The sequence below is a fragment of the Accipiter gentilis genome, chromosome 1 (assembly GCF_929443795.1).
Source record: "Accipiter gentilis chromosome 1, bAccGen1.1, whole genome shotgun sequence".
In the NCBI taxonomy this organism is placed as follows: Eukaryota; Metazoa; Chordata; class Aves; order Accipitriformes; family Accipitridae; genus Astur; species Astur gentilis.
The window spans coordinates 13105998-13133077 of record NC_064880.1 but is presented as its reverse complement, the minus strand read 5'-3'; the positions used below and the strand labels follow the sequence as shown (position 1 = coordinate 13133077).

General features: G+C 44.5%; 1 protein-coding gene across 8 annotated transcripts; it reads left to right on the top strand.

Moving 5' to 3' along the window:
- Positions 1-449: 449 nt before the first annotated feature.
- SPP2 (secreted phosphoprotein 2) lies at positions 450-25665 on the top strand. 8 transcript variants are annotated; one of them, XR_007506036.1, is made up of 10 exons: positions 450-591; positions 696-820; positions 2075-2197; positions 3654-3764; positions 5441-5980; positions 13008-13254; positions 13641-13700; positions 17024-17149; positions 18204-18394; positions 24361-25665. XR_007506036.1 is itself a non-coding variant. In XM_049800425.1 (7 exons), exons 1-6 carry the CDS (start codon positions 483-485, stop codon positions 5968-5970), a joined length of 621 nt encoding a protein of 206 aa, XP_049656382.1. In that variant the 5' UTR covers positions 457-482; the 3' UTR covers positions 5971-5980; positions 11995-12336. The 8 variants fall into 8 exon arrangements, 1 of the variants encoding a protein (XP_049656382.1); XR_007506030.1 differs by lacking the exon at positions 24361-25665 and having other exon boundaries at positions 18204-20565; XR_007506039.1 differs by lacking the exons at positions 17024-17149; positions 18204-18394; positions 24361-25665 and adding exons at positions 14187-14326; positions 14725-15240.
- Positions 25666-27080: the final 1415 nt, after the last annotated feature.

Genomic DNA, 27080 nt, shown 5'->3' with positions numbered 1-27080 from the left:
GCTGTCCCAAGGGGCTGCTGTGAGCCCGGGAGGCTTCTGTTGGATGCTTTGGCCTGCAGGGTGGTAGTGTCGGACAGGTCCCCGCAGGTGGATTCCCATTCCGTGCTGGGGAATCGTCCCCTCCAGCTTATAAGTGCTCTCAGTTGCTGCTGAGACACAAAGGTGCTGGGTCCAGTGCTACGGAAATAGTCGACTCACCAGCTTTAAATGGATAACTAATGGCTAAAATTGAACAAAATAACTAGATTCTGCCTTTGGCTGTGGAGATACCAGGAATTCAGTGCTCCCTTTTAGTTGCAGTCCTGGGAAAAAGGCAATGCAGCCCATCTCTTATCAGAGAACTACTGCTAAATGGAGAAAAGCTGACAGCAAATATTTACTCTCAGATCAATTCTGTTTAAAGTGCAATGTTTGTAGCAGAGCTTGGACACAGGAAGGTCAGGTGTAGGATCAAGGCTGCATTTATATAAAGACACAGGAATATGCACTGGAAATCCTTGCTTAGAAAGGGAAAAAGACCAGAGGATTTTGCAAGGCACACTATGAGGATCTTAATTTTTGTCCTCACACTGGGTGTTTTCTCATGTTCAGGTAAGTTGCTCAGAATGGAGCCACGTCCTCTTTCTTATGGTGGTTTAGGGAGGAAAAGTACAGGACTACGATGAACTTCTAATGGAACTGTGCCTCTGTCTCAGGGTTTCCAGTGTATGACTATGAACTCCCTGTCACAGAAGAGGCTCTCAATGCTTCCATTGCAAGGATCAATTCTCAGTCATGGGGGACAAACCTGTACGGTGTTGTCAGGAGCCATGTCACAAGAGTAAGTGCGCAGGCAATGGGGAACCTTTACCTGAAATACACTTTGCTGTGATGGAAAGCTTTTTTTCACCCAACCCTGGAAACCTAGATTTAGTTGGAGTTTTCTGATGCTGCTTGGAAGAGGGTGGGTTTGGGGCATTATCTGAAGTGATGGCTTTAGGAACCTAAATATTGTTCGTATGTTGGTTTGTAATTAAAAATACTTTAGGAGTTCAAATTTTCCACCCCTAGTATAGAAGTCTTTGAGGGATGTCTTGTAAGATTTTGTTCAAAATCGGTGTTTTTAAATACCTCCAGCTAACTGCTTTGCTTTGGGCATAAAGTAATCTGGTTCATCTGAAGGTCCCAGCTGATAAGTGTCCACACTGCTAATTATATGTCACCACAAACACATTCAGGATTCTTTCTCCAATATATATTTATGTCGTCTGTCTCTACGCACTAATTCTGGTTTAAATCTGCTAATGTATAAATGCAGGCAGGAAACCCATATCTGTTTTAATTTGTGTTGCTAAGAATTATATTGGATTCCCAGAGTCAAGTAGTTAAAACTTCCTAATTTAAAGTTAGCATGTCCATGTTCCTGAACATCCTCAGAACCATTCTGTTTCTATAGATGGCATGTATCAATTCTTCTGCGGGAATGAATGACAGGATGATTTTTGGGTTGATCTCATTTGGGGAAAAAAAAAAAAAAGTAGTACTTGAAAGCAGTGGGGATTTGTTTTCTGTTGGTTTTTTTTGTTGTTGTTTTGGGGGTTGGAGCTGACAAGGAGCAACTCTATAAACTGCATTAATTCAATTGCTTGCAGTCGTGTGATTTACTTTCCAAGTCATGTGTTTGCAATACATATCCCAGCAGTCTAGATATCCAAAGCAGAGCTGTTAGCTCCCTGGTTCCCACAGAAGAGGGGGTAACATGTAGGGGTAATGCTATACTTATCTACCTTTGACAGCTATAGCCCCCCAAACTGACTCTGAGCAGTAGGAGGATCCCACAGTGGCCGTGGGGTTTTAAGTAAAACCCCTACGGAAAGCTGTTCTGTGTTGCTGTTACCAAATCTGCCCAAGAGAATAACTCATAAGCACAATAAAATAGCCTTTCTCACACACAGTAATCTGCTCTAAATCGGGCACTGACCCAAAATGCCCTTATGTCTTGCCTCTGCTTGACAAAGAAGCAAGGTTGCCACACAGTGGGCATGGAAGAATGACAGGCACTAATGATATGTTCTGTTGACCTTCCTTTTACCAGGTTGACTGGTGGAACAGCGATGCCTATAGACTAGACCTGCAGTTCAGCATTCGTGAAACTGTGTGCACAAAAGCCTCAGGGAGAGACCCGTTCACATGCGACTTCAAAATTGGGCCTTTCGTGGTGAGTGCCTCTGGGGTGAATGTGAAGGCCCCCCTCCTCAGTGCAGGATGGGCGTGTTGAAACACTATTGGTTCTGAAGAATGAAGAATGACTGGCTTTCTGAAAACAGAACCAAACCCTGCAGCATGGAGTGGGTGTTAGGTGGGAACTATCAGTGCTGGGAAACTCTTCTGCCTGGTCAGTGGGGAATGGAGGAGCTGCTGTGAGCTGAAAAGAGGATGTGTGTCTTGGAGCATCACGTAGTATAAGTGTCTGTGTGCTTTGGAGCCAAATCCTGGAATGAAGGTATGGCTTCTTTTCTAAGATAAGATGGTAGAAAACCTGATATTTGACCTGCTTTTGTCTATCATGCATCTGGGCACCATATAAAGGCTTATCTTCTTAAGCAGTGCAGATTCCTACTTTTGCTGACAGTGCTAATCTTTTTCAGATTTTCAGCTCTCTTTTCAGCCTGAAATAAACACGGATCAGGTTGTTGATATATATAGCTCTTGCTCTGCTCTGATTCTAAGATGACCAGCTTTGGTGTAAATACATCATTTTTGAATCTGGACTTCTCCATGCATAGTTATTTTTGTCAAAACATAGCTCCCATTGCAAGCTTCTGAGTGGTTGTGTCCTAACTGCTTGCACAAATCTTACAAAGCATGTGGAACAGCTCGAGTCCCTCTCTACAATGATACCATACTGTGCGTCAGACTTCCACAGAGGTTATCTCTGCTTCTTTGTGCTGCTCCAAGCTGAGCTCTTCTAGCCTCTTTTCTTCTGTGAATCGCTGCCAAACTTAGCTGTCCTTCCTGGGCACAGTCTTTAGGGAAGAGGAGGGATTCTGGGAAGGCACTGAACATATGGCCCAAAGGCTTTCCTCATTGCTTATGAGTCATGCTACTACCTCAGGAGGTAGTTTACCCCATGAAGAGGGGGGTAAACATCTCTTCAGGTATCACTACTCTTGAGCTAAGCAGCTTGTGTGTGCATGTAGATGGGACAACATGGAATTGATGGTTGTTGCTAGGTTTTCTTTAAAGACACAAGAGTTGGCTGCTGGGAAGTAATCACTGTATCCTAAACAGACACCATTGCTCTTCTTTTCTTCTTGGGGCAATACGATATGAAAGATAGTGTGAGGATTTCTGTTTTCCAAACTTGGGTGGCAGGTTTTGCTGGAGCTTCTGTCAAATTGTAGAGACAACTTCTTTAAAGGTAGCTTAATTTCTAGACCTGGAGCTGCCATCAGCATAGCCTTGCACAGCTTTTCTGTTTGTGATTGGCAATGCTAGAGCCATGAAAAGGACTTGGAGATTTTCTTCTGCCTCTAGCAGGGTCAAGACTTCATACACCTAATATGCAATAACTTGTGTTATTGCACACAATAACACCTCCCTGTGAAACTCCCATGAGAGGGTTTGCACAGTAGCTCACTCTATGAGATTTGCTCTATTTTGATCTGTTACAGTCAACTGCTTTCTGCAGAAGTGTTGTGGAAGTCTCCGGTGAGCTGATCTCAAACATTATCGTGCAGTGCCACCGTGGCACATCCAGCTCCGAATCGATGAGCAGCGAGGAGGTAAGGAAGGGGAAAACCAATTTTTGCTGCCTGGGGGAGCAAAAATTCTGCTCATCCTCTTTTAAGGAGAAGTCAGGTGTATATGTGTGAATTGCAACTCCTGTTGCAGTTGGAGGTTTTGATCAGAAAACCAAATGTGGTTTGAAATCCAGCTGTCTCCTGTAATGCTTCACTTTTCATCAGCTGAGAGGTTTGACCTTGCTTGATGGATGCCTGGGGAGAGTGTGAATCTCTGTGGCAGTCTGGCACATCCACCAACTCCAACACTTTCTTCGTTGACGTATAGAGTATGTGCCTGGAGGACAGCGATTGGCACATCTTATAGACAGAAACAAATACCGATGGCTCTGGCTCTGTTACCAAGCCCAGCTCAACTGAGCACGCAATCACAGTATAGTTGAAGAACACTTGCTCTACTGATATTTGTATTCCCTTTTTGAGCTCTTATTTGGTTTTTAAGGTGTGATTAAATGCTGACCCAACCTGTGAATTCCTGCTAGCTGTTTTCAAATCATGCTAGTGTCCACTTTTCCCATGAACTGACAACACTTGAACCTGGGTGCCTGCACTTACAACACAGAACTACAGTGGGTGTTGTGCTTAAGGATTATATGCAGGGAACAAAGATAGTTTCACAAGCAAGGTGCCAGAGGATATGGACGGTTTTTATTTTTGGAAAGTGCAAGTTACTAAATGAATAACTTGAAGCAAATAGATTTCTCTGTCACCTTCTCTTGGTTTGAGTTCCCAAATTAGCTTGTAATTTTGTTTGTTCAGAATCTCTATTCAGAGCTAGCTAGTGAATGCACCGCAGGAAGTCTTGATTTGCAGAGCAGAAAGACTGCATGTGAAGTACTGAAATATGTAGCATAGTCTTGGATATTCAGCCTGTCCTCTGTGGGTTAAGCATAAGTCTTGTTTAATAGGGCACTCAGTATAATACAAACACTTGCTTTTACAAGCAGACATCTTCCTGCAAGTCATCTTTAACCATCGCTTAAAATTCAGTTCTGCTGCCAATATTCCTGCTGGGGAATGTATTTCCTGCAATGTTAATAAGGAATAAATGCCAAAGGGAATTATTGCACATGAAAAGGAAAGTATTTCTTTCTGCAGAGGGCTGTAGCAAGTGCACCATACCTCTTGCTCTAGAGCTGTAACTCAGTTCAAGGTACCTCAGCCTGGCTGAGATGCTGTTGTGTGTAGCTGTGGTGGATGGTGTTGGTGTAGCTCCTGTAGTGCTGGTGGCATTTCAATATGAGAAGGAATCGTGATTGGCTGAGGCTGGGATCATATTACTTGGATAGAGACCAACAAAAGAAGAGTATAGAGAGCTTTTAAAAGAGTAATTTGGGATAAATGAGTCAGAGGTGCCCTGTGTGACTGCAACTGACTAACTCTGCTCTCCAGGCTCTGCTCTCCAGGCTGTATCTGCACTATAGGAAGGTCAGGTAAAGTACGAAGTACGAAAGATGTTGACCTGAGAGCCTACCTGTAACTGCAGACTTCCTTAGCAACAGCACTGCTTTGCAATAGTATCGGCAGTAATATTGTTTTCAGAGAAATTAATAATGAAGTTTGGAATTACTTCAGTGATCACATAGTACCCGAGGAAATGAAGGAGAGGCAGACTTCTCGACAGATGAGCTTTTTAAAGAAACATCTTTAATTTACAGATGATGCATATGCCGATAATGAACCCCAACAGGCGGGGCAGCAGTCGCAGAGAAGGTAAGCCATTTTTGCCATGCTGGACTCTCCTGGCACATGGTTGCCTTTTAGATCATCTGTTTGGACCATCAGAAGGTCATCTGTCTGAGGGAGAAGAAAATATGGAAGACCAGCAGTTTGCTCAGGTCATGGCCAGCTGCTTTTTCCTTTGCAGAGGGGTGTCTCATTGAGGAAATGGTGAGGGCATTAGGCTGCAAAGTAGGGCAATGCCGAGGTTTGTATACTCTGTGAATTTTCTGAATTGCCAGATTTGTGCTCACATAACCCGTACTTGCGTGCATCCTTGAGGGTTGTCTTGATGTTGTGCAGAATGCTGAATGAAGACACATTTGAGAGCATATAATGTTCTGTATGTTTCCATGTTCTGTTTTTAAAAGGTGTATTGGTTCCTGAAGCCTCCCCTTTGAGGGCAAGAGGTGGCAGCCGTGGAGACTGGCCTAAATCAAGCTATTTCGGCTCTGACAAGATTGAATAATATGGTTTGGGTGAGTACAATTCAAAGTGTAGCTTTTATGCACCCTAGGTCTGCAGGTTTTGCAGCAGGATGGGAAAGTGACTGCTCAGGATAAAGGACCTCTTTGGGAATGTGGTTCTTGACTGCGAGCATGTTAAAAGCCATTTTACTCCAGGCATTTGTAGGACTTGCTTATGGGGAAATTCAGTGACACGAACAGCACTATCAGCACCATCGACAAATGTTGATGGGGTGGCAATCTCTGGTGCCTAAGGAAGGGCTCACAGAACAGGGGTCTGACCAGTTGTCAAGGCAGCAGAAGACATTTTTGATTTCCCTCTTGTTGCTTCACTTTTAGGAAGACATCCCAACTACAGAGCTCACAGCTTTCACTCACTCTTGAGTGAAATATACTCCATATACTGACACAAACAGCAGTGTCCTGGTGTGCAGGCAGTGTGAACGGTGTGCAAGAAAATCAATCTGCTGGCCTGAGTTTAGCATGGGGCCCAAGCCTTGAGCTACAGTTCTGCCTTTTTGCCTCCATCTGTCTTGGCTGGCAGAGACATGTTTCTGTCTAATGTTTTGTGGATGCTTTGGATCTTATCCAAATGGGTTGCCCTTATCAGGGGTGTATGACTTGGCTGTGGGATCTGGAACATGCTCTGGATGTGTATTGGCAAAGACACAGGTGAGTTGTTGGCTGACACGGTCCTTCAGCAAGTCACCTGCCATCTTTGTGTTGGTGCTCTCCTCCCAGCCATTGCTTGTTGTGTCTGTTTAGACTGCAAACTCTTGGAGGAATCGCCATGTCTTTGTGCTGAATCTAATGCAACAGAGCCCCAAGGCTGCACAGTTCAGCAAACTTCCAAAAAATGAATGTGGTAGTAAGGTATCTGGGAGAACCAAAATGCAGTTTACCCAGGGCAAGTGTTTGTTGCAGAGAAGCTGTGAAGGAGATGTTTGGAGCCCAATTAATGGGAATGATAATGAAAGGCACTCATGATTCATTGGAGCTGGCAAGGCCTATCCTATACAAACCACCTTTACTGACCTACTTCTGGGGCTGTATGTGGGAGCAGCTCTAATTGCTGCTGATATTTTACCTGCTGTCTTATGGAGTTAATCTAAAGGGAAGTGGTTTTGAAAGAATTTCAGCAACACAGAATGGATATCATTCTTTGGCATGCTAAACACTTTTAAAGTAGTTGGGAAAGGAAGAGGAAATTACTTAGCACTATGTCTTTGTGATGAAAAAGGTTTTGCAGGCTCACTTGGGTACATATCATTAGCAGGTCTCTGTCCCTGTAAAGAGTGCCAGAACTGAATGCTCCATGTGCGTGGAGCTCAATTCAGGCCTGCTGCATTGGAAACATGACAGTTTTAGTTGTAATTTCGCACCGATGACTCACCAAAACCTAACACATGTTACTCATAAGCATATCTGTGGTAAACCTGTATGTGCTGAAGGAGACATAGCCCCTACTCTCCTAGAAACTAGATATGAAAGGAAAACGCAGTCATTCTGCTAGGTCAGGTCTGTGTTTGTAAAAATGATTTCATTAAATCCATATGGTATTTTAGTTTATCCATGAGCCAGTAAAGGTGATAGACTGTTTTAATCACTACCTTTCCTCTTCCAGGAGTCTCTAACTTTTCTAAATGTCTTTGAACTTCCTTGAGCATATTGCAGTGGCATTCTGGTGTGCAGTCTGTGTCCTTCTGGGTACCTTTAATCCAAGGAGATGGTTTGGAAAGACTGAGGCTTACTGAAGAGTAGCATAAGGTTGACTTTCTGTTCTAGGGAAGAGAGGGACAATTTTTGTAAATGCCTGACCATATCGTTGGCTTCTGAGAACCAAACTGTCTCAGTCTGGCTGGGTGAATTGGGGTTGAACTTTCTTCAACCGATCTTCCAGAAAAGTTGTGGGGAAGATCATTGTGCTCAAAATGGGGAGACATCATTTTGTTTGCATTTGGAAAATATCAGGTATCTTAAATTAGTTCTTTGGCTCTCAAGAGGAGCTATCTCCATTAAGCAGTAATCATAAATATTTTGTGTTCCTGTATCTAATGTCTAACAAATCTGTAAACCAGAAGTAAGGTGTAAAATCATCTTGAAAGAGAACACGAAATGAATGGGGAGAAATTTATTGTTCTTGAAATCCTGTGCAGTTGGAGTTTTTATACTTTCTGCTTGTTCTTGAAGATAGGTTGCAAGTGTCATTTATGGAGCTGTGTTTCATACTAGTGTCCTAGACTTTGGACATCTCAGATGCAGATACATCAAGAGATTAAGGGAGAATTTCAAACCCCCTCAAAAGTCCTTGTTTCTCTTTTTATGTCAATTTGACTTACTATTAGCTCTAAAGTCTGGAGAGAAGTCTTGCTTCCCAATTTCACTGGTATCCAGAATTAGAAGGTTTCATCCGTGGGTTTAATTTGGAACCACAGGTATCCAAATTATTTCATGTGTTTGAGGCCAGGGAAAGTTATTCATGGCTTTTTTTTCCTGTGTTTTGGCACCTGTGTGATCATGGCTGGCATTATTACAAGCCATACTGTGATGGCAGTGTTTGGTGGGGCATGGGAAATATGTGCTATGTTTTAAGATGGCAGTAGCTCAGCTGGCTTAGCTTAGCCGAGAGTATTTTGGGGGAGTCTGGGGAAACAGCAATTTAATAACAGAAGACTTTCATCTCTTACTCAAAGAACCTGTTGTTGACAGGCAAAGCTAGACAAGTTCAGGTGAGAAATGAAATGTGATCCCTTTTTTTTTTATGTAACTGTATGGGTAACTGGCTGCTGCAGAAATTACTAAGGCAAGTGGCTGACAGGGCTTCTCTTGCTGGATTTTACATTTTCTGAACTAGATCTTCTTATCTTTTTTGGCTACAGGAATTATTTCAGGGGAATCCCGTGCCTGACTCTATGCAAGAAGCTAGGCTAAATGATCTCACTGGTGCTTTGTGGCTCTTTTTATTTATTAGAATGTGCTAAATATTCAAGAGGAAAAAATCAGTGCAATTGTTATATAATGAAGAACTTTTTCAAGTCTGCAGTTTTCAAACCCACCGGTCTGCTGGTGCCTGCAGGAGTTAGCAAACTGCATATGAAAGAACGACATCAATGATTAATGAGCTTACTTCAGTGACAAGTCCTAATCAGATTTTCTGGATTTATTTCCTAGTGCATCTCCGGAACTAGGGAGACTCTAAAATTCACACGTCATGCTGTGGACCAGTCTTTCCAACACATAGCTCAGGCACATGAGCGAGTGACAGCAGGAGAGGCAGCTGCTCTACAACAGCTGATCACTGGTTAACAGCCTTAGCCCGAAACAAGTGTTAAGGTCATTAGTTAGCTTGGCCTGCCAGGTATGTGCAGAGCTTGTTGGAGCTGTGTCAGTTGCCACAGTGTCAGCAAAAGACAAGTTAGTGCTGCAGTCAATCCCCTGTTGAAACTCTTGGGGAGGAGGGACTCCTGCTCTGAAAGGATGCTGTTTAGCACACACACAATATGAAAGGCTTTTAGAGTGTGCACACGTGTGAGAAATTATGGGTTCCATTAAGCTGGAATCTGCTTGATGGTGTTTGTGGCTGCGAATTGCAAAGAGGAGTCTAAAAAATGGCTCAAACTCACCTAACACCTTGGACCCCAGAAAGCAAAAGAAAAGGGCCCCAACGCTCTGCTCTTCCAAAATCAACTGCCTAAGGCAGGTTTTTTTGTGCAGGGTGGAGTCCAACCTATGACTTATGTCTGGAGTCTCACCAGCAATGCTCATTTCCTTGAGCAGGAAAATTAAGAAGAAAGCTCCTGCCTTTGTTTGCAATATACATGTAAATTGTGAATGCTGATCTTTTCTTACTGTCATTAATCACACAAGGGAAGTGTTCTTTAACAGACAATCAGGTTCCTTCTGCATCAAGCCAAGGAGCTGTGATTTCCTCCTCGAGTTTTCTACATTTTTCTCTCAAATGACTCTGGCTGAGTTGTCACCTTCCACAGCTCACTGCTGGTGGGAATGTGGTGATGGCAGTTGTTACAAGCTGATTAGCAGCCTTGCAGAAGCAGAAGTGAATAGACTGGCATCCTTGAATATTAGGGGGTTTTTTTTTTCAATGGAAGAATAACTGGCAGCATTGGGCCTTTTCTCACATGGAAGAAATCCAGGATCCAACCTTCAGAGTGAAATGGATGCTTGTTTGTTTGTCTTCTATAAAAATAATAATGGAGCAGGGTGCATAACGTTCCTGGGCCATGGAAAGAAGAGCTTTTACTCCCGGTGTCCTCATTAAGAAGCTGCTTGATTTTAGTTCCAGTTTTGTATTCTCATGACTTCATATATTGTGACTTTGTTTTTTCCTCTCCATTCACAACACAACTTTCTACAGTTCCCAGAAAGCGGGTTATTGCTTTCTGGGGAAAAAAGTGAAGCATCAGAGGGAAGGAAAAACCCTGCAGAATGGGATCTGTTGCACAGTGCATGAGGTCCATAGTGGATCAGCTTTGAGAGTGAGAGCTAGAGCAATTTACTGCTCAGGCAACGTGGAGGAAATGACAGGCTACCATTATATTCCTCCTGCCTTGGAGTCCGTCTGTGATAGCTCAGTCCTTGGCGTCACCTGGCATCTGTGACATGCTGTAGCAGAGAAGACAGCATACTTTCATCTGTTCAGAGGTGAAGAACTGCAATTGAAACAGACCCAGGCAGGACCTTTCCTGATGCTCAGGTCAGATCGTGGTGCAGGGATGCAGCAGAGGTGTTACAGCAGAGAGGAGAATCACTGTGACAATCTCTTGTTGCTATTCTCAACGGCAGTGATTTTTGCCTTGCCCTTTGTCCACCTCTTCTGTATCTGTTTTGAAGGATTAGACCCACTGCTGCACTGAGGAAATTGTTCCTGCTTCTGGAGGATGCAGAGTTTGGATGATTCCTTAGACTTTACTGTGTCTTTAAGGCCTGATTGCAAGCCCCTTAATCTAATTCCTGGAAAAAGCCAAGAGGACTTCACTGAAGGAACAGAAAGGGCTCTCAGCTGTCTTCCAACCTAGTGCTCACTGTTGTATTTTGCAAGCACTGGAAATGAGCTTCTCAAAGAGTCATGCAGGTTGGGAAGGACCTCTGGAAGCCCAACCCCAGCTCAAAGCAGGGCCAGGATCGTGAGGCTGTGTGCTGAGGTTTGAATATAGATCCCTCATCCTCTCTGGGCACGAGATTCAGTGCTGGAGCACTCTTGGGGGAAGATTTTTCTTGACACTGAGCTGGAATTTCCCATGTTCCCACTTGTTCCTGTTTTCTCTTTTGTCAGTTGGTCCCCACTGATGAGTGTAGTGGCTGGTCCCGGTTCTTTGGCCTGCATCCCCCATCTCCAGGGCTGGGCAGGACCCAGGCGCTCCTGGACAAGCTGCTCTCAGAGGGTCGCTATATCTATCACTACCACATGTGTGGACACTCCTTTCTGGCACAAATCTATCCCTAAAATTTTACTAACAAAACTGCCTTACAGAAAAATTTCAGGTTGCCATGGTGACAAACTTGCTGAAGATAACAGTGTAGGCTACAAACTGCTGTAGAAGCAGGCACATGTTTCCTTAGAAAAACATATCTCAAATTTCTTCTGCATGTTGTAGCTCTTAATTCAGACACATTTCTCAGAAGACCATACATCAGCTTATAGCCTCAACCATCTCTGCTTCTGAGACTTTACAATATGTGTTGATTTGTGTCCCTTGTTACTTACTTCACTGTTGTTAATTTTTCTAGCAGTCTGGTTCTCTTCTTTTTCTTTTTCTTTTTTTTTTTTTTTACACCAATTAGCAATTGACATGACATTTGTGCACACTTGAAGTGTTTTGCATACGCAGGTTTCTTTTTACAGATTCCTCATTGTGTGATTCTGACGCTAAACAAATTAATAAGCAACTCAGTGAAGCTGAACACATTTTTTTTCCAAGGCCATGGATGTTTGTTATTAGTTATATGAAGTACAAGACAAATTTCGAGCTATGATATTTCTCCCCCCCTCCCTTTTTTTGAAGTAGAGTGGAGAATGAGAAGAATCAAGATTGGAAGATCCAGTCGTGGTTTAACCCCAGCCAGCAACTAAGCAGAAAGAAGAATGAACCTGATGCCCTTTCCTTTCCTTTTTCGTGAAAAACTATTCTGTAATGAAGTGACAGTCTTTCCCTAAACTCACTTCCTGCTATAACATCAAATGGCCATTGGATGAACTCATGAGATGCTAAATGTGTGCGCTTGTCAGTCGATAGCTGCCTTCTGATGTGTTAGAGCTCACTGGAAGGACTGTCTCAGATGCCTGGCTAACTGTGTCCAGTATGTGTTGTACCATCCCATAATGATGCTATTAAAGGATCATTATTCCATCTGTTTGTTCTGGTTTGCTCTCTGGTTGCTTGTAATTTTCTGCAATGCTTGTAGCTAATTATTGATTCATTCAAACTAATAAAGCTGCTTACTTCCTTTTTCTCTGGGGTGCAACAGCTGTGGACAAGGTGTCTTGCTACAGATCCAAAGGCTTGAGTTTTAACCCACCAGCAATCTAGCTTTAATGGGTACTTGATCACAAATGTGGGGAGCTGAGAGAAGCTAATGACAGTGATTGTCAGGTGCTAACGGCTTTGGGAACTAGGCCAGGTTAGCACAGACCTTTGATGTGTTCCTGTCCTGGGAAACAGGTCTTTTCAGTCTCGTCCCTTTCTCTCCTTGCAACAGAGCCCACCCTGCAGCCCTTTCAGAAGGGAAATGTTACTGTGCAGTTTTGGAGTTTTCTTGTTTGTTTTTTTTTAAGGCTTTACCACCAAGTTTGCTCTTTGGTTATGCTGTAGGCTGGTATTAGGGCTGTGCTTCTATGCACACCTAGTTCACCTAGTGCAGATGCGACCCCGCTGGACACACACAAAGCATCTGTAAATAGGCAACAGAAGCTGTTCCTACAGAAACTGTCATGTACGTAGTGAAGGTACTGAAGAAGTGTTTTGCACGTAGTTGGGATAACAGCAAAGGATCACCTATATATGCTGGGTTGGTCGTGCAGGTGCCTGGATCAACAGGATTATAAGGACTGAGCTGCCCTGCGGTGCAGGGAATCTCTCCTGACTGAGCTGCAGACCCTGATTCAAAGCGTGCACTGGATGGACTCTTGTTGCAGTCGACCTCTTTGGGTGATGTGATTCCCTTCATGTTATCTGATGGCGAGATCCCAATGAAAGAGCTTTCCTCTTACTAAGCATTCTGTGAAGCGTGGCTTTCCACTGCTCCTGGCTGCGATGGAAAGAAACCAGGTGAGGACTTTGCAGTTCTGGGACTGAATGTGTTTTTCTCCCTGTCTTTCTCTATGTCTTTCCTTCCCTGTTTTCAGCACCGTTTTTCTGGTAAGGTGGGGAAGAGGCCTCTGGGGGAGGTGCCCGTTGCCTGAGCACTGGAGATCCGGATAGGTGTTTTCTATCATGGTTATGATGGATTTGTGCCAAACTGGATCAAAATAACAGGTGAATCTTCCAAGACAGAAACGGTGAAATTAGTTGGATATCTGGTGGAATACAACAGTGCCATTTAGTGCAAAAGAAATCTTTAAAACATGTGGACATAATAAAGCTGTCTTCTTTAGGAAAAAGTATCAGCTGGGTTTTAAAATCTATTTCCATCTCTGTTCACTCCCACCACACAGCACACTGGCTTGGTTTGCAGTTTTGCTGCTGCAGTTCCTGGTACTCAGCTGGCTTTCTCGGTAAGTGACGGTCATGGGAGCTGCAGAATTGATCGTTGGCTCCTTATCAGCTATGCAACTGTCCTTCCTTTCAAAATGAACTGATTTTTCTCTCTAAAGCAACTCTCCCATCCAGTTTGACTCTCAGTTAATTTTCCTTACTGATTGCAGCAAAGAAACCTGATTTGTCGGGATTTCTCTCTCATAAGCGTGACAACGTGTAGTCAGAAGAGCCCTCTATCATTACCCGTAGCAGCAGCAGGGAGTAGAAGGGGACGAAAGGTGCTGATAAGGTGTAGAGTTCCAGCAGAGGAAGGACTGTTTTCCTTTCTCATGGTGGTTTTGCTTTGCCTGCATCAACAGGACTGGGAACATCACCCCTTTGTTCGTTGTGAATGTACAGCTCCAAAGTCCTTGCATAATCTCTTTGTCTGTTGCAGTCAAGCAATTTCTGCTGAGCATCTTTTTCCTAATAGGGGTGACTTCACACCTTTGTGCTGATTTTAGGTAGAACCATGACTGTTCACTTAAAAGCTGGTGCAAAGAAACACCTTAGCTGCTTTCTGAAACTCCTGAGCTCAAGTGATGGCGGCCTTTTGCCTTCTCATGTAGACATGTATGCCTTCCTGTCCTAGGCAAAGTCACGGGTAAGCAGAACTTCCTGGGCTGTTCTTCTAAGACCTGACTGTCTCCTGGAAGGGATGAGGTGTATTGACACAAGAGCCAGCTTCAGCTGTGCTTGTACGCTTCCCTATTGCACTCTTGCTTTTCCCAGTTCCCAACAGACACTTCTCTTGGCCTAAAAGCAGTCATATTTTGCTGATTGAGAGTAGTGGCAGACCTCTGTATCAGTGGAATAGGAGGGGAGCATGTTTGCTACGAAGTCCTTGTAGCATGGCTCTGTATGTCAGGGAAAAGAGGCAGAAGAGACTACTGAGTTTGATAGTGGGTCTTTCAAGACCTGGTATAGAAAACTTGTCTTTGAGCTAAGGGCTGGCTAGCTGATGCTGGAATGATGAACAGAGCCTGTCCCTTGCTCTTTCAGGTGCAGTGTGTTCGAGGAAATAACCATCTGTGAGCGAACAAGAGTGGAGCACCACTTTCCTTCAGGAACCTACTTCCAGCACCATTAATTTACCTTACCTGCCCTCTGTGGTCAGAAGTTCAATGGCAGGGATCTGTCCCCACAGTAATTTCCATCAGTCATGGGGTACACTGCCAGTACATTTTCACTGGCAAGGCATGGACATTTAGATGATTATAGATTCACAGTTATTGTCTGAGCTAAAAAAATCTTACTGCTGTTAAAGAATGAAAACTGAGGTTGCCTCTGACCTCCAGATATGACCCTTGTACAGAAAAGGTCTTCTGATCTCTTGGCATTGCTAACACAGGTGTCCCACAAGCAAAAACTTCTCAGAAGGCAGGACTTTGTGGTCATGTCCCTTGGGAAAAAGGGCAGGAGCTTGTCTGCAGGCACCATTGTAGCACATGCATGGGCTGCAACATCTCCTTTTGATAGATGTAATGAAATCAGTGAAAGTCCAGCCCTCTCCAGTATACATGCAATGTCTATATGCTAATGATATGTGCAGTTCTCTAAAAAAAAAGCAAAGAACCACCCTCCCCCCTCACCCCCCCCAGCAAAATGGACTACAGGTACTTTAAGCTCCTTGCTGCATGTATGCAAATAACTTCACACCTAGAAGCTGATGTGGCATCTGTTGTGCAGATGTTTATCTGGCACTAGGGAGTAATATTTCTTTGTCCACATTACTCAAGTCTTTCGTGGCCTCAAATCGCTGACTCGAGCACTTGTTGCTCCAACATACCAATGATAGTTGTTACGGATGTTCCCTTCCAACTCCCAGGTCTGAGAGCTTGGTCTGAAATACCACAACCATGTCCAAGAGCAAATCTCTCCTCGCTGTGACTTAAGCCTGAAATCACACTGGGGTCCTCCTGTTCGTGTTCAGCCACGTCATCACATTTGTGGAGTCCCAGCCTCCAAGTACACTGACAGGCTCCAAAGCTGCCTGCCTCAGAGGGAGCAAGCTCAAATGGAAAATGTTATCATCAAGCCCTTTCTGCACTCCTGCACCGAGAAATATTTTGACTCATCGTCCATTTGCATTCTATGTTCTCCATGGCCACCCTTCCCAAGCTATTAGTTACAGTAGCTTTGCTAAGTGAGAACCAGGGGTTCCTTAGGTAAGATACCACTTTCCTTCTACGTTGTACAAGGGACATCAGCAACAGAAAGGAGAAATGTTGCAAATAGCAAGAGGTAAAGTACACCAAGGAGGAGGCAGACCCTATACAAGTGGACCACTGGTTTTGTTGTTGGATTTTGCTTGGAGACTGAAGATTTATGCAGCAGCAGGGACAGGGAGGGAGCTTTCCCCGCACTGCTTAGAGACAGTACTTGCAGTGGTAGGAATGTGCAGAGTAGAAATTCTCCTCTTGTAGACCTCGAGGTTGTTCAGAAACTCTGAGACAGCAAAAAAGGGAGCTATGTCTGAAGGGAAGACAGGAAAACCTTGGGGTATCAGACTGGGCCTTGCTCCATACAGGGACTTTGTGGCAGTTCATTTGAGTGTTGCCTCAGCAGAAAGTAGAAATGTAGCCACCCTTTCAATGCAGAGCATCTGCAGTAGTTGTAGGATGAGGAAGGAAGTGAGGAGTTATGTTGATTTGTGCAATAATTTGGGGGAGGAGTAGGAACAACCACAGCTCCCTGCTGCAGCTGGGGCAGTGTCAGGAGATCCGTCCCTGCACACAGCAAGCATGTCCTATGCAGACCTCCGGCACCTCAGTTTGTCCCCATGGAAGGAGGGAAACTGCTGACTTTTCATTCTCTATGAAAAGGTAGTAAAACCTGCATTTATGGCAGAATCAGTCCTTTTATATGCATTTTATCTTTTTTTTTTTTTTTTTTGCACATCCCAACAGGATTTATGCTGACAGGGTCTTAGCAGGGATTCCCATGGTGTGGTGTGGATGAAGGACACTACCATACAGTGATGTTGCAGAAAAACGGGCCTCAGTTTCCTTCTTGCCCTTCAGTCAACACTTGGGGAAACACAGCGGTATTTGGGGTCCAGGGTGCCACAGCATTTTGTATCCACGACCCTCTCTTTGCTGTCATGGCATAGATGCTTGGTGATAATTGCTGCATATAGTGCTTGATGCTGGTATGGTTTGTGCCACCATGGGAAGCATGCTGGTGCATTGGTAGCCCCAGAGCAATTCGGTTCACTTGGGCTAGCTGGGAATGGGTAGAATTACCAGCAACTAAGAGGGGTTCGGTGCTAAGGGAAACCAGTTGAAGAAATTTCTCAAAGGGCAGAGATCATCTCGAGTGAAAGCTGGATGGAGCCTAGCCCATGCTAGAAAGAAGGTTATTGCTCATCCTGAAGGAATGTGGAGATTTCCTGGCATACACTCTACTGTCAGCAACCTATTCTCAGGTGGGTGACAAACTGGACTGACCCCTGGATGATCTCTCTAAAATGAAGGATAGGCCTTAATTGCCAAGCCCATGTCCTGATTCAGAGTGGTGAGATGCTGGGAGCAGGACCCGAACATTTTCCAGTCCTGACTCTACCATAAAATGTGCAGTTGTCAGTATGTCTGCAAGTGCAAGTTCAACGGGGAGGCTTGGGAGGGTTTAAGGAGACGCAGCTGTGCTACGGATGGAGCACCTCCCTCGTGACAGAATGAGTCCGTAGCTAATGCTGAGCATCAGCATTACTGCTAAGGCTGTGTGTGAGTGTGGCTGGCCACTTCTGCTCCTACTTCCCACGGGTAGTAATGCCCACTAGGTGTCAGAATTGAATAAATGCAAGGCTGGCACAGGGGAGACAGGATCCCAGTTTTCAAATAATTTTGATTTTTTTTTTTTTTTCCCTTCTGATTTCTGGCCTGCTGTGCCATAAAATAACTTTTGGGGTAGGAGGATTGTTTAAATGGTGGTGAGAACAGAGGAGGAGCAGGAGAAGTGACTGAGACAAAAAATCCTGGCCAGGTTAGAGTGCTTGTTTTGCACGTTGGAGCCCAGAGCTTAAATTCTGCTCCAGGCACAAAGATGGTTTTGCTTTTTACTCCTAGGCATAGTACAGTTTTCTCTTTCCTGCATGACAAACTTCTCCTTTTTGATAAAATGGTTTTAAATCAGATTTCCCAGCCATCCCTTGCCTTGGACTATAAGGTGCTTTTCGTAAGAGGAAAGCTAGAGAAAAGCTGGTTGCAGAGATTTAATTTTTATGGTTGAAGTTTTCTACCTGTTCCTCTCAACCCTGCTCCTAGCTCCCTCTCTTCTCTTATTTAAGAGCTCAGCTCATTCACTGCAGCTGGTTAATGTTAGCAAGGGCATTGTAATGGCTCTAAAGATTAGGTGCACTAATTAATGCTTGTGCAACCAGGAAGAAATTTGCTGCTGTCTGACACTTCACAGCTGCCACTGTATTTTCTCCTTTTAGACATTCTGCTGGCTTTAAAATCCTTCTTTTTTCCCCTTCCCAGGACAAATTGTTGCTTCAGTCTCACAGTGCAGTGGGGACTCTGCAGGAAACAGAGCGCCAGCGGATCACTGGAACCTCAGACCGGTTTTCTTGAATAAGGGTCAGCTCATGTTGCTGGTGGGCTTTGGTGGTTCAGCAGTCAGAGCTGCCATGCAATGTCCTTAGAAGGTCTCCCAGCTGATATTGGCCAAGGTGATGTGTACTTTTAGTTTTCTTCCTGTGGCATCAGCAGGGAAAGCTCAATTCTCCTTTATGATGTTCTCACGTGCCTTGCTGGCTGATGGCCTCAGTCAAGGGTGGCTCAAAACATCTCTCCGGGAAGGAAGCACTGAATGACTTGTTGAATGTGCTTGTCCTAGCCTTAGCTGGTTCTTCTCTTCGCAGAATGTGATGTTCCTTTCCCACCTACTTTGGGGTTTTTTTTCATACTGTCTCTGTGTCACTTTCTTGCTGGTTGGTGATTCTTGATTTCCAGCAGTGATTTATAAGAATCCAGTCCTGACTTCGTTACTACTTCCCAACTGAGCTGTAAGTCTGAATCTTTAGCAGCAGCAGCCAAACGAAACTCTTTTCCTAGCATGAGGAAGAAGCAAACCAGAAGTCAATCCTTTACCAAGAGGCTGTGATGCTAATAGCATTAGGAGAACGCTTTTATATCTTTTTTTCTCAGTTGGTTGCTCTAATCCTTGTTTAACACCTCAAGTACTAAAATACTTGGGGAACCTGTCAGATTCATTGATCATGGAGTACCTAGGCACGTGCCCCTCCCCATCTTCCAAACACTGCTTGTTCTTTGGGCTGGTACTGAAGCCAGATCTGTCTGTGCATATCTGCCTTGATTGTCAACATGTGTGGCACTTGTTGCAAAGACCAGCAGCGGATTTCTCCCGCAGCTTCAATCCAGGTAACGTCAGATGGCCGGTAACGCACTTGGCAATCCTCCATGTGGTGAAGGCTTCTGAAAAGGTGGTGACAATGTGTCTATGGGCATTGCTTGTTCTCTGTGACAAGCAGGGAGTCTGTGCTAGAAAGCCAGTGTTAGCCCGGTGCTAGGAAGGGAAGCTTAAAACATGGGTCTTAACTCTTTCAAGGAAGTCAAGCTCCTGGAATTCGTCTAGATGTTCATTGCAGATTAAGTCAGGGGGAGGTTAAACTGGAAGAAATAGAGCCCAAGAAGGAAATTGGGATTTCTTGTTGGCCTCCAGAGACCAAACTGGTTTAGGGCACTGGCTATCTCTAAGACTTGGAGTTGAAGAAGGAGACCACCAGGAAAACCACAGAGCCTGGCAGGATCCCAGGGATTACAGGCCATGATTAACGAGAACTTAAAAAGAATCTTATGTCCTTTTGGAGACTGAAGCTTTTTCTGAGCAGTGGGGAGGTGCTGCTGCTGGCTAAGCCTCCTGATCTGGAATGAATAATGGAGAAAAAAAATAACAGCCTCCCAAATTAAAGGCTGTTGATTTAAATGGGGGGTGTGGGGTGTGGGGGGGAAGCTCATAATCTCATCAAAAAGAGGTACTATGCAGAAGAATGGGGGCCAGAAACATTTAAACCTGGCAATTAAAGCAGTAAGCCTCATGTCCACACCAAGTATATAAATTGAAATTATCTTGAAATTATACCTGGAGTATAGCAATGTAGTAAAGTCTTGCCAGTGCTGTTCTGCAGAAGAAAGATCAGAGGTGTTTGGGATGGATCAGGAAAGTAGAGGCCTGATCTAGACTTCCCAAAAGCCTTCTGACAGGTCTTCCTAAAGAGACTGTTACAGAAGTGAAATAGGTGTGATGCAAGATGAAGAAGTATCACAGCTCAAAAACTGGCATGGACAAAATTACAAAGTGAGTGGACGGCACTCGACACGTGCAGCTGGTGCGGAGCTGGTTGTTGCAGACAACGTCTGAATAGTTTTGCTGATGTCCTTATGAGCATCATGTTTCTAGAAAAGGGCTACATGACACCTGTGGGTTACTGGGATGGGGCAGTGAAGGCCAGATAATTTTTTCTGTGCGTGTTTTAAAGATCTTTAATTTTCTTTCGTATTTGAAAGTTCAATAGTGAGAAATCTCCATTAAGCAGGTTTGCCAGGTTCTTTGTGAGATCTAGAGGAGGAAAAAACCCAGCAACCCCTGCGACAGTCTCTGATGCAGGTGCTACTAAGGAATATTGTTATACCTTTCCTACTTAGTGGAATGGTCTTGCAGAGTATTTTGAGGAGAAGAAGCACTGACTATAGGAAATACTAGAACTGATTGCAAGAGCCTTTGACTTGTTTGGTTTTCTAAGCTGGTTAAAAACTGTTGTTTTATTAATTGCAAACTTTTTAGCATCTTGGAAGGAACTGAAATAAACACTTGTCCATGGAATTGTTCTTAGCTTCTTGAGCTCCCAAATGCTTTTAAAGGATTCATGGGTCCTGATGGTGATTTTTCTGAAACAGGCAGTATCAAAAGATAACCCAGACCCCACATCATCTTTCCTAGTAGAAAGAAAATGATTAAAATAGATGAGGTTATTGCATCGAGAAAGAATGTTACAAGAACAGGAGTAGTGTTCGAAGCCTGCCTCTTTCAAAGGGTCAGAGCAGTGGATCTGTGCATCTGCAATATGTTCAGTGAACCAGAACACAGCCTTTTGTCCAAAAGCCTTATGTGCCAAAGCCTGCAAATATACCTACTGAAGTGGGGATGTCTGGGGAAAGACCAGAAGTGAATGGTTGGGTGCTGTTGCTGTTTGCCTGTGGTTTAAAGTGTCACGGATTTAGTTCTTTCACTGAAAGAATATGGAAAAAAAGCCTGAAGCTGAAATATTAGGCCTTGGCTTTCTGCCCCAGTTACATACTGAATCTTCTTTAAAATGACTCTTCATTATGACTATTTCATAGTGAAATTACTATTTCATTGCTATCTGCTGTTGCACAACAGGCTATGTTCTGACACTTCTGGATTTCTTGCCCCTCTCTGGCTGAAGCAACTCTGCAAAAAGTTGCCAATAATCTGGTTTCCCTAAAAATTCTATTTTTAGGAGGACTTACTATTTATTGAAAATGTTGCATGCTCCCACTGTGAACAAAAGCACAGATACTCAGCGTGGTGCTCATGCCTGTCATCGATTGACATTTGCAGTGTTGGCTCTCCTGGAGAAGAGCGACTTGGAGCAGAGGGCTGGAGTTCCACAGGGACATGCTGGTAGGCTGGAGTCTGCCACGGTTTGAATGCGAATGTTGCTGGTGATGCAGGAGACTCCATCTGTTTTGTATTCGTACCCATGCTCTGATGATACTGCAGGGCTCTGGGCTTGGCCTTGCAGGGGCTTCAAAAGCCAGTATGCCCAAGAGCCTGGCTTGTAGGATTGGAGTTGATCTCTGCAGTGTGCGCCTCTGAGCAATCAGAGAAATGGCAAGACTCAGGTCTGGGTTTTAAAACTATCTCTTTGTCTAGGGTACTTGATGCTGGAGCTATTAATTTAAGGATAAGGCATCTGTGTGTGAGTGGTTTTCCTTCCAACCCTGAGCACTCTTAGATCTGCCACCGTTTATACAGCCCCACTATGTGCAGTGCTGGAAGGAAGCAGGCTTGTTTCATCTAGGAGCTGTCAGAGCCAAGGGCTGATTTGGCAAAAGAGGGGGTTTCTCATGCTTGTGCCTCCCCTTTCCTTCTTGAGAGAAGGAGAAAGAGGAAAGATCTGTGTTTGCATGGAAGAGCTGCTTTTCAGATCCCAACTAAAGGGACGCATGAAGTCTTTCTTTGCCCATATGTGTGATTTGCCAAGAGTGGAAAATTTACCCTGTAGCAGCCCATGATAGATGGCAGAGTTCAGTGAAGGCTCAGCTGACAGCTGAAAGTCTTGTAAGCACTTTCTTTTGTCCTTCTCCAAATGTCTTTTCTCTTTCCTGCTGTCCCTGTGAGTGCAGAGTATGATGTGACTGCTGTGCTGCTGGAGTCCTGAAAATACACCTCTCCAGCCATTAATGCGTTAAAAAATATTGCAACTACTCGTTACAGAGTTGGCAAATGATGTTCTGAGTCGCTGAGCCTAGTGTGGGCCAATACTCTTGGCCAGTTTCTCTTGCACTCATCCCAATTAACGTAACCACAGGACATGCTGTTGCATGAAGATACAGTGAACAAATGCTTCACAATTATTAGAGACTCGTACATACTTGCTAGCGTGGAGTGCTGCCCAGTTTGAAGTTACTTGCTCTTTTGAGTCCACTTTTAGAGTAGAATTAAACAAGTCAGCCACCATCTGGTTCCAAGACACTGAGTTTAGTAAAAACAATAATAAAAGTCTGGCTCCCCTCTTTTGTACCCCCTCATCCTGCTCTTCACTGATCAGGGACAGCCAGTTCAAATGTGCAAGTAAAATGCAAGCTGAAAACATGAAAGGCAGGGAGACAAGGCAGCTCTGAAACTAGGTTAGAGATGAAACGAGCCTGAAATTTGGCAGCTGTAGGCAAGGCTGTGTGGCCCTAGGGAAACGGCTTGAAATGATTGATGAAATAAATGATTAATGAAATGGTGTGATTAGCCTATCATGGGATTGCATTACTGTTTGGATCCCAAAGACAGAAACTGAGAGGAGCCATGTGGGTGTGAATGATGAAGAGGAAAGAGTGCAAGAGCAGCATCTCCCAGAAGGCGAGTAAATCCCTCAAGTCAACCTCATGTTGGCTTTATTGCACCCCACTGGGTCTAAAATATGCCCCTCACTACTATGCTTTTCAGAGGATTGACTCATCATTTGGTATTGGGATTTACCATCTGCACAGCTACCCTTTCTCTGTTTAGGCAGATCAAAAAGAAGGCATTTCATTTTACACATTGGTATTTGCTCTTACCTTCGCTGCCCTCCACTGAACACCTGGGCAGAGCAGGTTTTTTGGTGTATCAGGAATATTGGGTCTCCTGGGCTTCCATTGTCTTTCTATATAGGGGCAGTAGTAGCCTTGGGGGTTCAGATCTCATTCTGCTTTTTCCTGGTAGATACTTATTTCAGGAAAGCAGAATGTTGGTGTGAGTTATTCAAATAACAGCTAATCTGTCATGCTGATAGTTGTGTCAGTGCAGTCTAAATAAGAGATCGATCTATGTTTACACCCCCCGCCAACTCTTGGAGAGGAAAGATTTCAAAACTCGGAGAGTGGCTTGTGGGAACTCGTTGCATCTGCTGTTAGATTAATAGATTCAGACTTTGGAATGACATAGCTATGCCCTCAAGGGTTTTTTTGCCATTAAACCCACAAATACATCACTGTTGCTCAGGTCCAAATGTTTACAGTGCAAAATACTGCCAATCAAACCCTTGTTCTTTAGGAGTTAGCTTGAAGAACCAGTCTCTTTGGGCCCATCAAATGACTTCTTTATTTCCAGAACTGCAGACACACACATTGGCTTTCCATGGCTAGCGTGTCCTAACAAGTGGCTACCTCCTACTGTACAATCTTATAGCAAAAGCCGCACCAGGAAGATGCTGTTTCTCCCAGAAATTAAGCACCTTCTGGTTATTTAATGCTGGGATGTCTGGAGGCTAAATATGTGTGTGCATTTACACACAGACACATGTATGTAAATACAGATATACATATGTTTGTCTTTAATATCTAGAAGATTTTCTTCTCCCCCTTTGCTCTGCAGTTTTTCAGCTGTCATTGATTAGGAGGACACTGTTGTATAGAAACCATACAGTATAGAAATGGCAGATTTCTTCACCTTTTCCTTTCTGACATGAGAGACCTCTTCAGCATGGCCTGGTAGCTGAGATGATATTCTGAGCAACACCATATGGGCTTTGTTCCTGCTTTTGCTGGTAAATAGAGAGGCAGCTAGCTTTGCAGCCCTGTATGGCCTCTAAGAGCTGCACAGGGAAAACCAGCTCTGTTTGAAGGTTGTGTATTTCCCCAGGGGCAATAAACTTACATGGAATGGATTGTCAAAGAACTAAAAGTTGGATCTTCAAGCAGTCCCGAATTTAGTCCTGGGTAGCTGTGCTGTAGAAATGGGGTATGCTCAGTCTTTTGTAGCTGTGCGGGTGGAGAGCTTGTAGTGTTGGTTACTCACTAGGCTAGATGTAAGCTCTGGTCTTGGAGAAGGATTAAGAAAAAAACCCCATATTTCTGTGTGTCTGTCCTTTGCTCATTCTTTTCTTCTTCTTAACAGCAAGACCACGTTTTGGGGAGTGCATGCTCTTTCAAAGGCTTGGATGGGACTCTTGGGCTGGATGACATCACCGTTTAAATGCTGAGGTGGATTTCAGGTACTTGTTAATTTGGTGAGCACAAAGTAATGAGCTAGTGAATTTGGCTGACCTTCTGCAAGGCACTGACATCAGGAGATAAGGACCTCTTCTGAAACCATTGAGGTGTTACACAAGAGCCATTCCCTCCTCTTGCTCCTGCTGACAACAAGGCTGTTAGGGTGGCTCCTTTACAAGACTTTGTGGGACTTTTGTGAACAATTACCCATAATGGTTTGCCTCTGAGGAAACTTGCTCTGACTCCTGCCATGCGCTTGGGCTATGTTATGGTTAAGTGCCAGTGGGGCACTGCAACTATGCCTCTTTTTTTGGCTGAACATCAAGAGGCATGCATCCAAATGTCAATTTTTTTCCCATGTACACAATATAAATCTTTTTTAATGAAGGGATTAAAACAAGGAGGCAGAAATGAGATCTCCATGTGATCACTCCATTTAATCTGTGCTGTCCTTGATGCTGCAGAGGAGTTGTGTGACTTCCTTTGGTCCTCAGAAAAGCCAGACCTTGCAGCTTTCCTTTGCTGCAAAGGTGTCCCTTGCTGAAATAACGAGGTAATTGCCTTCCATGGAAAACTCCAGGGCATGGAAAGCTACCAAGTGTCATGTCATCAAGACCACCCATCTAAAGTTGGATTGCTGCTGCGTAGGCTGGAAAGCCCTTGAGACCAAAGACCTCTAAGATGTGTCATCATCATGAGACAGAGAGAGAAAGAAGAGCTGTGCAGAAGCCAAGTGGACTGGTCCCTTCTTGGATGGTACTGGTAAAGGTTTTGTGGCACGAGGAAGCAATCTTTCTTGTTTTCCTACAAGACTGCTTCCCTGTGAGGTCTTGAGAGCTGAGAAGCCTTAGGAGAAATGCTGTGGCCCAATTTCTTGCTCTCGGACTCCTCTGCAACCATTCCCTGGCTTCTGCAAGGGCACATCTTGCAGGCTTACTGGAATGCTGGGAATACAGAGGGTAATGCTCAGCTGCTCTTCATGCTCTTTTCCCTGCCTGTCCTTCTTCCATTCTGCTGGATATGACACAAACATCTCAGGGCATTGGAAATCCTGACAGTTGCTAAATCCAGTTTCAGAAGCCAGACTGTACTTATGATTTGAGATTTCTTTGAGTAAAGTGAAGGATGAAAAAAAAATTCATTTTTTTAAAAAGATGGTTTGTAAGAAGAAAATGGTGCAGAGCAAAATAAAATGGCATACTGAAAGAGATTGGCAAGGTGGTTTCATCAGCTGCTTGCCCTCACAGTAAACATATACTTTTTTTATCAAAAAAAAAAAAAAAAAAAATTTCCAAGTGAAAGGTATCTTCAGTGCAGCATGCTGCACCTTGTCTTCTCTTGGTTTAAGTGAAAGGCAGTGATGACTGCTCCACTGAAAGTGGCAGTGAACAAGCCAGTTCTGCTGCCTGCAGATTCCCAGCTAAAAGGCATTGTGCAAATGTCAGAAGAGTATCTCAAGACTTGAAAAATCAGCTGTCATTCCTTTCACCTTAACATGAAATAATATGCCGGGGGTGGGGAAAGGATAGGACAGGCAAGAACTGAACTCCAAGCCAAAAGTAGGTCTACCTCTGAAAGCAGTTATCTGATCAAGAGGTCCCTTTTTCTCTGCATGTGGTGGGTTGACTTTGGCCAGCTGCTAGACACCCTCCTGGATGCTCTCTCAGTGCTCCTTGTTGGCAGGACAGAGGGAGAAAATAAGATGGAAAAGCTCACGGGTCAAGATAAAGACAGGGAGATCGTTTACCAGTTACTGTCATGGGCAAAACAGACTTGCTTTGGAGGAAATTAATTTAATTTATTGCTGTATTGGGTTTTTGTGGCAAGGTTTTGGTAGTGGGAGGGTTATAGGGGTGGCTTCTGTGAGAAGCTGCTGGAAGCTTCCCCTGTGTCCAACAGCCAATACCAGCCGGCTCTAAGATGGACCCGCTGCTGGCCCATGCCAAGTCAATCAGTGATAGTGGTAGTGCCACTGGGATAACATATTGAAGATGAAAAAAAGTTGTGGGGCACACAGAAATGGCAGCTGGAGAGAGGAGTGAGAACATGTAGGAGAGACAACCCTGCAGACACCAAGGTCAGTGCAGACAGAGGGGGAGGAGATGTTCCAGGCACTGGAGCGAAGATTCCCCTGCAGCCCGTGGTGAAGACCCTGGTGAGGCAGGCTGTCCCCCTGCAGTCCAGAGGTCCACGGTGGAGCAGATATCCACCTGTAGCCCGTGGAGGACCCCACGCCAGAGCAGGTAGGTGCCCAAAGGAGGCTGTGACCCCGTGGGAACCCTGTGCTGGAGCAGGCTCCTGGCAGGACCTGAGGATCTGTGGAGAGAGGAGCCCACGGAGCAGGTTTTCTGGCAGGACTTGTGACCCCACGGGGGACTCACGCTGGAGCAGTGTGCTCCTGAAGGACTGCAAGCTGTTGAAGGGACCATCCTGGAGCAGTTCATGAAGAACTGCAGCCCGTGGGAAGGGCCCACGTTGGAGAAGTTTGTGGAGGACTGTCTCCCGTGGGAGGGACCTCACGCTGGAGCAGGGGAAGAGTGTGATGAGTCCTGTCCCTGAAGAGGATGAAGCGGCAGAGATAACGTGTGATGAACTGACCGTAAACCCCATTCCCCATCCCCCTGC